This window comes from Carlito syrichta, unplaced genomic scaffold (genome assembly GCF_000164805.1).
Source record: "Carlito syrichta isolate Samal-C Ts95f unplaced genomic scaffold, Tarsius_syrichta-2.0.1 Scaffold289079, whole genome shotgun sequence".
NCBI classification, from domain to species: Eukaryota; Metazoa; Chordata; class Mammalia; order Primates; family Tarsiidae; genus Carlito; species Carlito syrichta.
Window position 1 is genome coordinate 67721 of NW_007233175.1, and position 9385 is coordinate 77105.

A 9385-nucleotide genomic window follows, 5' to 3' on the forward strand; every position below is an offset into this window, starting at 1 on the left:
AAAGCACTTATTACGTCTTTTTTCAAGCAAAGTCACAAGAATCCATTTGCATGATATTAGGACTTCTTTCTTCCTTGTTTGTCTAATAGGTATACATTTGTGACTTCTATAATGTGACCAATAAGTGAACTGAGTTATTAAGCTTTTTTTATATCTTTCAGTATTTGCATTTGTACTTTTCTCCATTTTGTTAAAGTATAATTGACTATTTAACATTAAATATATTTAACTTGATGGTTTGATATACATATACTGCAAAATAATCACCACAATCAAGTTAATTAAATAGTGACATTCAATATTTGCAATTGTGAGACTATAATCTCAGGAATAATTACTAATTATTTGGTGAGGGATTTTTTTGGTGTGCCCTCTTTTTAAAATTCATTCTCAATATAATTTCACTAGAAATCTCAAGCCAGTATGACTTATCTCATTTCTCTCCTCCCCCAGTTTATTGAATTCCTTATAATAGAATAGAGAGAATGCCTGGCAATATGAGAATATTTGTAAGAATTTGAATCTAAGACATTTCCTTTTTTTCTGAAGGATGGAAAAGGGAAAAATACTAACCTTGTATTTAGACTTACACAATATTTTCTCTCTCTTTTGTGGCAACATTTATTCATTTACGTCTATTTTGCATGAATTAAATTTGGCATTAACTGTAGCAAACCAGATGCTTAAGCTGATCAGAGCCCAGACTAGAATCTTCATCAGTAGACACTGTTTTTACACAGGATGTGTCAGTTTTTAAGCATTTGCAAAATTGGTAACAAGACATTCCAATTTTTTTAACTGTCTTTGCGAAGTTGAGCCATTTTTTTTTTCCACTTCAAATATGGCTCTTTTCTCTTTTCCTTGCATTTCCTGGAGCAATCACAAATGCAATATATGTAGCTTCCCCTACCAGTGTAAGCAAATTCATTTTGATGTGAAGAACAATTTACCACATTGAGTTCCAATGTTATGCAAGTTGTTAGGGAAATTCCAAGTACCAAGCGCCTCTCTTCAAAAAATTTCTAGCTTTTTAATCAGCTTCCTGCAGAAATTATGCATATTCCCAACTGAGCCGTTAGTAATACTGTCAGTTTTTTGCAACTTCTGTAATGATACAGAACTGGATACATTTCTTCAAAAGCATCTTCTTACTTGCAAAATTCAGTACTTCTTTGTGTCTGCTCTATATCATTATTTTAGTAGTTCCTTTGTTTAAAAACTACATAACTTCTGCTCTCTGTTTCCTCTCTTTTTGTCTGCCATTACTCCAAATAAATAATTTGACTACATATGTTACCATTTTTGAAATATCACCCCTTTTCAATATTGGAGGCTTGGTTCAGACACCAAAGAGTCTCATTTATCTGAATATTCTGCCTTTTTCATCCTTGAATATCTAGGTAGTCTAACATTTGGAGAAGCAGCACTAGTTGTGTGATTAGACGCTGGTGCCACTGTCTGGTTTTAATCATGGTTGCTTACTTAATATCTGTGACCTTGAGCAAGTCAATGAACTTTATTAATATTTGTAAGCCATTTAAAATGGTACCCGGCACACAGTAAGCAGTGAAAAGAAGTTAGTAATTAATTTTCCTATAGGTTACATTAGGTGGATAGTTATGGAGTAACAAAAAACGAACTTCATCTGGAATCAGAAGATTTGGATCCTCATCCTGGTTCAGCAACGTAGTAGTTAGTATACTGAGGTAAAACTCATTTTATCATCCTGTGCTACAATTTCTGCAAAACTGAGCTCCCTTGACATTTCTTAAATTCTGTGAGTCTGTAGGAGTATTTTTCATTAGAAAACACCGGTCTGCAGCTAAAACCTAGTTCAACTTTCATATAAAAGTATGAAAACTCTCAATGTACAAATGCTCATGATTACTTAAAGACTTGGTTTCTACAGAAAACTGCTCTAGTTTTAAAGGTGGTTTCTCCCCGTTAGTTGTGTGACCTCAAGCAAATTGAACATATTTGTCCCTCAGTTTTCTCAGCTATAACATGAAGATTACAATAATAATAATCGAACAGGGTCAATACAGGAATAAGTTAACAAATTCAAAGCAAGAAGAACAATATATGACACATAAACATAATGAATTATAATAACTATAATCATTATTATCCTCAGTACAATTTGTCATGCAATTAATTACCAAAATGTACCTAGTATAAGCAAGGCACTGTGCTGGGTAATACAAGGTCCAGAACCTTGGTTAAAATATGTTTCCTACTTTGGGGTTGGTCGTGGTGGCTCACGGCTGTAATCTCAGCACTTTGGGATGTTGAGGTGGGAAGGTTGCTTGAACCCAGGAGTTCAAGACCTGCATAGGCAGCATAGCGAGACCTTGTCTCTATAAAACATAAAAATTAGCCAACTGTGGCAGCCAGTAGTTTCACCAACTCAGGAGGCTGAGGAGGGAGGATCACCTGAGCTCAAGAGATTGAGACTGCAGTGAACTGGAATTGTACCACTGCATTTCAGCCTGGGTGATGGAGTAAGATCCTTCCTCCAAAAAATAAATAAACAAATAAAATATGCTTTCTACTTTCAAGGAGCATCTGATTTATTAAGGCTAAAGTCAAGTAAATAAATAATTAATACAAGAAAAAATGTATAATAAAAGAGTTCAAATTTTAGACTAGTGTAGCAAATTTTCTAATTGTCCTTGAGAAGGTATAAGCATAGAAGAAATGAGAAATGATGAAAGAATCAATACAGAGTACACTATGAAGACAGAATTGGCAGCTAATGAAGCTAGATAATATACAAAAGGTTGATTACAGTTGCCATTGATTAAGCAGTGCCCATGTGACAGGCACTGTGGTAAGAGCTTTAAATACATTATTATGGTGGTAAAACAAGTTTCAAAAATGGTCACACCAATAGCACTTCACATCCCATGTGAACCTTTGCAATGTGACCTTGGGACTCTCCCAGCAAGAGTTGGTGTTTGAAAGGTCGACTTTTTGATATTTTAGAAATCGCCACACTGTTTTCCACAGAAAACATGATGGAAGATTATGCAGCCATCAAGAAAAACAAAATTATGGACTTCGCAGCAGCCTGGATAAATTTAGAGTCTATAATACTCAGTGCTTACCACAGAAACAAAGATCTAAGTACTACATGTACTCACTCGTAAGTGGACCCTGAACATTTATCATAATACTATAAGAAAGAGATTGGCAGCAGTGGTACACTGCCAGGGGAGGGAGGGTGGTAACATAATATCAATAAGGGTACCCAAACTTTACCTGTATGATTTCCACTTATGTACTTAACCCTGAATTCTACCCCACACCTTTAAAGAAAAAATAATAATTAAATTTTTTTAAAAGCATTGATATCCCCCCATTCTAATCTAGATTAAGCCTGTTTTGACCAATAAAATAGTAGAAACACTATTAAGCAAATTCTAAGCCTGAGTCTCAAGGGGTCTACAGTCTTGTTCTTTGCTTCTTAAAGCACTCCTTCTTGGAACCCAGGTCCCATGCTGGGAGGAGTCCAAAGCAGCCACATCAGATAGCCGTGTGGAGAAAAATGGAGGCCCCTGAATGCCAGTTATTAGTCCCAACTTCTAGTCATGTGAATGAGGCCATTTTGAACCTTCTAGCCATTCTAGCACTACCACAGATGAGAAAAATCAACCTGTTTAGCCTACAGAATCATGAAAAATAATTACTGGTTGTTCTAAGCCACTAAGTTTTGGAGAAGTTTGTTATGGAGCAGTAGACAATCAAAGCAATCTTAATTAATTTTTACAACAATCTCAGGGAGGTATGCATTTACCCTTACTTTACAGATAAGCAAACTAGAAATCAAAGAGGTTAAGCAACTTATTCATTGTCACACAGTTCCTATGTGGCAGAGTTGGATGAATGTCAGCTATGAAACATGAGTGACTGAGTGATTTGTAAGCCCATTAGTCAAAATAGATCTGTAATGAGAAGGAGTTAATTTAGAGAAAAATCAGGCAACTTGGTGCTGTTATTCTTTTTTTTTTTCACCTTTAAATTTTTTATTTTAAAATTGTGGGGTACAATTCAGGGTTAGGTATACAAATATTCATTGTGCAGGGACCCTCGTTGATGAGGTGTGACCCCCCTTCGCCAGGCAGTTTCCCACTGCTGCCAATCCCCCCTCCCTGCCCCCACCATGCCCCCACAGTTTCCTGCTACTGTCAATCCTTTTCTTATAGTATTACAATAGTTGTTCAAGGGCCACTTATGAGTGAGAACATGTGATATTCAGTTCCTTGTTTCTGTGAAAGATCACTCAGTATTATAGACTTTAAGTCCATCCAGGGTGCTGCAAAGTTCATGATTTTGTTCTTCTTTATGGCTGCTTAATATTCCATTGTGTATATGTATCACATTTTTTTTATCCAGTCCTCTTTTGATGGGCAGCATGGTTGGTTCCATGTTCTTGCTATTATGAACAATGACTGCTGCTATTCTTTATGACAGCAGAATTGTAAACAAAGTAAGGTAAACTGATAAAGTCTATGATGGGATTATCCAATAAATGCAGTACAGACATTTTCTCAGGAAACAGAGTCAGCCTGCCAACATCCTGTTTTACTGCAGTGAGTGCTTTACACTTCCTTAAAGAGGGCAATTTGATGAAGAAACGTTCATAAACGGAAGACAAAAAAGAGCATTTTGCAATAGATTAACTCTTCTGGTCCCCCACTCTTAAGCCATTAGGAGTAAGCCTTTCTACCCCTTCTTCCCTCCTTCCCTCCCTCCCTTCCATAAATTTAGAAAGAGCATGAACTAAGAACCTGTCTCTGTCCTAGGTTCTGATGCTATAGTGATGAGTGACTATCATTCCTATTGCCATGGCACACATTGAACAAGCAGGGATGATGGGACTGGATGGGGGCATAATCACAGTCAGAGAGACAAACACTAGACAGAACATAATGAGAGCTGTGGGGGCACTGAGAGAGTTACCCTCCATGATCTCAGCAAGAGATAGGAAGAGGGCTAGTTAGGGAAGTTTTCCCCCAAAAAAGGTTATGATTGAGTCCTTCAGGATGAGGAAGAGTTCATCTACTGAAGGCAAAAGGAACAAAGATCAAGTACAAAGTCCTCAACTAGAGACAAGAGATGACTCTTTAACAATAATTTCTGTTGGTACTCATTTTTGGAGTGTCACATTGTGTTGACATCAGGGTAGGGGTAAGGAGAGAGAAATGTTAAGCCTGACAAAAGGAAGAAGAGTTCAGAACATAGGAGATTTTCCATGCTGTGCTCACTTGCCTTTCTCTTAAATACAAATTGAATATGTTGAATGAGGGGTTTTATAGGGACCAAGCCACTGACAGGATACAAGTTAGAAGATGCAATAAAAGAAATTCAGAAGTTACCAATGATAAGAAAGGCTAATGAGAAAAGTGTTGGTGAAAAAAAAGGAGGGTGGTTACTGGATTCAATAAATTAAAAAGCGAGAGAATAAGGGGATTTGATGAATAAGCAGATATGATTTGCTCCCCTAGTGGAAAGTTAACTACAAACCAATAATCTATAATACATTAATATAATTCACTCAGTTCTATTCAGAACTAGTTTTTAGAATGCTATAACTGAATAAAATAAACATAACAATTTCTAAAATACATAAAGCATTTATATTACAGGCACAATGCTATAAACTTTATGTGAATTGTCTCATTCAATCTTCCCAACAACCTTGTAAGGTAGAACAGTTCCTATCTCACTTTACAGGTAAAAAAGTGGAGCAATATCAACCATAACAATCATATTTTGGTTGATTCAACAAGCATTACTTATTTGTTCATTATGTTAGGGACTACAAAAGATAAGGAAGAAAAATACATGATGTTTGTTCTGAAGATGCTCATAAGGGGGACTATTTAATGTTGGAAATTGGTACTTTTACCACGGTGTTCTAGATGCCATCATGGCAGGCTGGTCCAAGAATTGCAGGGGAATCCTAGAAATGACCATCTTTAACAGGAGAGAAAAATTTTTAGCTCAAATGTACCATAAACTCCAATTGCAAAATGGAAGCTAACAGCTTTGCTACTGTCTCTTCTTGGATTGATTGTGCCACTAATAAATTTCCCTCTTTGAGAGAAAATGGGGTGCAGATGGGTAGCTTGAGTTAAGGTAGCATAAATTAGTGTGGCATTGGAGGTGGGAGGTGGAGACTTCAGGCTTAAATCCTCCCTTTGTTCCACCTGTCAAACCATTTCTTTGGTGCAAATCTGGATCAGTCCAGAGGTGGGAGCCATTTGGGCTAGTGGCAGTCCTGGTGAGTGACTTGTCTAATGTCTAGTAAAGGGGTTACCATGGTTATGTTATCATTGGCTCTTTTCAAGAAATAGTTCAAGATAGGGTTGAAAGTGGTTATTTTCTCCTCAAATTAAATCTTCTCAAGCAAGCTTTCAGTCATCTAAACCCTGGCCCTGGCTTCGCATATGACTAGAAAGGTAAGATCAAGGTAATATGATGAAGCATGAGTCTCTTGGAAACTGTAGACAACATTTCATGGTTTTATAAATGCCTTTAACTTGTGGTCTATGAACTATGCTGAGATCCGTAGGTGAGACAGACACTTTCAAAATATAGAATTCACTATTTTTCTCAATCTCACTTCTATCTGCAGACCACTCCTGCTGATAAATCTACTGTAAGTTTTCATAATCAATGTGTTTTAAATTTTCTACTTGAATAATAACAATTTATAAGCACTAATAAAATTATTTTTGTTTGTGTGCTTCCCAAATATGACCTGAAAAAAAAAAAACCACTGTAGGTGAAAAATATTAGAATAGAATGACAGGAAACACTTAAATTAGCTCAGTGTTTTTTGTTTTCTTATGTACATTCTTTCTTCAAAAAGAAACCATAAAAGGCTGTAAGGCACAGAACATGGAGTTTATAATCCATGGTTCCATTTGTATAGCAGAAAATTATGAGCCCTGGTTCTGTTTACTAGGGTTTTGACCTCTACACTCTTGAGCTCAACGGGAAGAAATTGAAGAATTCCCTTTCCAGAAGAGCTGCTATGCTCAAAAATGTCCATATGTGAAAAAGAACACCAGAGAAAAATTCCTAACATAGAGGTCATAAACAAGAACACGGGAAAAAATGGTTTATCTAGGAAGGAGTGGAAGCCTTCTGTGCTAGATTCCACTTTATACTACCTTATTTATTATTAAAGTTACAATGTATATTTTGTAGGCAAAGTTTATTGCACTAATTAACTCATTAACAACCTCTAGAGAAAAGCCAAACTCCTCTGCAGGCTGGTTTGCTAAATTTTAATGACCCAGATAAAGAGAAAATCAGTGTGCCAAGTTCTGGGAAAGCCTCAGGACTCCACAAACAGCTCTGATTTATTCAGTGTATCATATCATAGAGAAGTGAGAATTGTGGATTAAAATAAAGAAGAATGTCCTCAATTCATTTACAGCACAATAGGTTTGGCAAATTTAAACAAGCAATGTTTATGGTGTTTTAACTTAATGAAAATAAATCAATCTTAATTTACCTCTCCACTTCTGAATTAGAGCAGAAGCTGGTTTATTCTGGAACCACACTAGCCAAGTTGGCTGGTGGGGTTTTTTGGGGGAGGAAGGGAGAGGATAACAAGTGGAATAAGACAGACTTTTGGGGACAGCTTAGCCTCCAAGGCACTGATCAATTACTTGACATTATGAATGTGGTCCACGATGCTTTGAATCATATCCATTGTGGTACCTTGACCTCCAATATCTGGAGTCTGAATACTTTTGTCGTCCAGGGCTGCTAAGACTGCAGTTCGAATGCGAGTGGCATAGGAGTTGAGTTTGAGGTAATCCAGCATAATGCAACTTGAAAGCAGTATGGCAGTAGGGTTTGCCATATTCTCATTGGCCAACATGTCTAATTGCCTTGCAGCTGTCTCAAACATTGCATACATATGTCCATAGCTGGCTCCAGGTACAAGGCCTGCCCCACCAACCAATCCTGTGCAGATACTGCCGACAATGTTGCCATAAAGATTGGGCATCACCATGACATCAAATTGTTGGGGCTGGGATACTAACTGCATCGTGGCATTGTCCACAACCATGCTTTCTAAGGTGAGTTGAGGATAGCAGGATGCCACCTCCCTACAGCAGTGAAGGAAGAGACCATCTCCCAGTTTCATGATATTGGCCTTGTGCACAACCGTCACTTTTTTGCGTCCCATCTTCTGGGCCAGCTGAAAGGCGTATTCAGCAATGCGCAAAGACTTGTCTTTAGTTATGATTTTTAGGCTCTCTATTACCCCCTTCACACACTCATGCTCCAGATTGCTGTACTCGCCCTCTGTGTTTTCCCGAACAACTAAAATGTCTACCTCCTTGTGCCGGGTGTTCACACTTGGCAGACTTTTAAAATGGGTAACATTGGCATAGAGATCTAGGGTGGTGCGAAACAGGTTGTTGCAGGATTTGTGCGAGGGTGGCAAGGTGTGGTCCGTTCCAATGCTGCCCTTCAAAGCGACACAGTTTCGACGGACTGCCATGATGGCATTGTGAATTTCCTCTCCCCTTGAGGTGGAGGTGGAAGACACCCACACTTCCTCAAAGTCCACAGGCACACACGCATGTCTGAACACAGTCTTGACATGGTGCATGAGAGCAGGCCCATTGCCATCCCCAGGAATCATAGTCACCGTGTGCCGCCCACCATACTTGGCTGGTGGAGGAGCTGTGTGATGAAAAGAGAAACTTCTCAGGGGACTCTCGTGGCCAAGTAAAATCTCCCAAGAATGGCCAAGAATGGTAGGTTGGAAAATTGCCTTCACAGAGCAACTGGCTGCTGTCAGCATCTTCAGTGCCATAATCATTCAGCTGAGATTTCTTTAACTGGGTGTGAAAAGATGCGTTCTTTCTCTTCCTTTGAACCTGCTTCCTTTGTGGGGATTCTTCTGGATCTATAATTCTTGTATAGGTCACAATTCTCTCTCCTTCCTTGTATTCTATTTTGGACATTCTACTGTCACCAGAGAGATAGCTAGACAGATGATGTGATGTGTTATATGGTGAAAATACAAACATTTTGAAGTTGGATAATAATTCATTAGGCTAATTCAGTGTGCTGAACTCTGCATGATATGCTTTTAAAAATGTAAACTACTTTTAGACCAGTTTTTAGGGTCACAGCAACATTGATTGGAGGGTACAGACATTTTTCATACACCTCTGTCCCTAAATAAGCACAGATTCCTCCATTGTCAAAATCCCACAGAAGAATGGTACATTTATTACAACTGATGAACGAACATGGACACATCATTATCACCCAGAGTCCATAGTTTACATTAAGTTTCACTTCTCATGCTTACATTGCATGTGCTTGGATAAATGCTTGATGACAT

The 9385-nt window shown here is 38.0% G+C and overlaps 1 protein-coding gene across 1 annotated transcript; it reads right to left on the reverse strand.

Moving 5' to 3' along the window:
• Nucleotides 1-7681: 7681 nt before the first annotated feature.
• Nucleotides 7682-8854, reverse strand: LOC103256218 (isocitrate dehydrogenase [NAD] subunit gamma, mitochondrial-like). Its single transcript, XM_008054121.1, has one exon. It carries the CDS (start codon nucleotides 8852-8854, stop codon nucleotides 7682-7684), a length of 1173 nt encoding a protein of 390 aa, XP_008052312.1.
• Nucleotides 8855-9385: the final 531 nt, after the last annotated feature.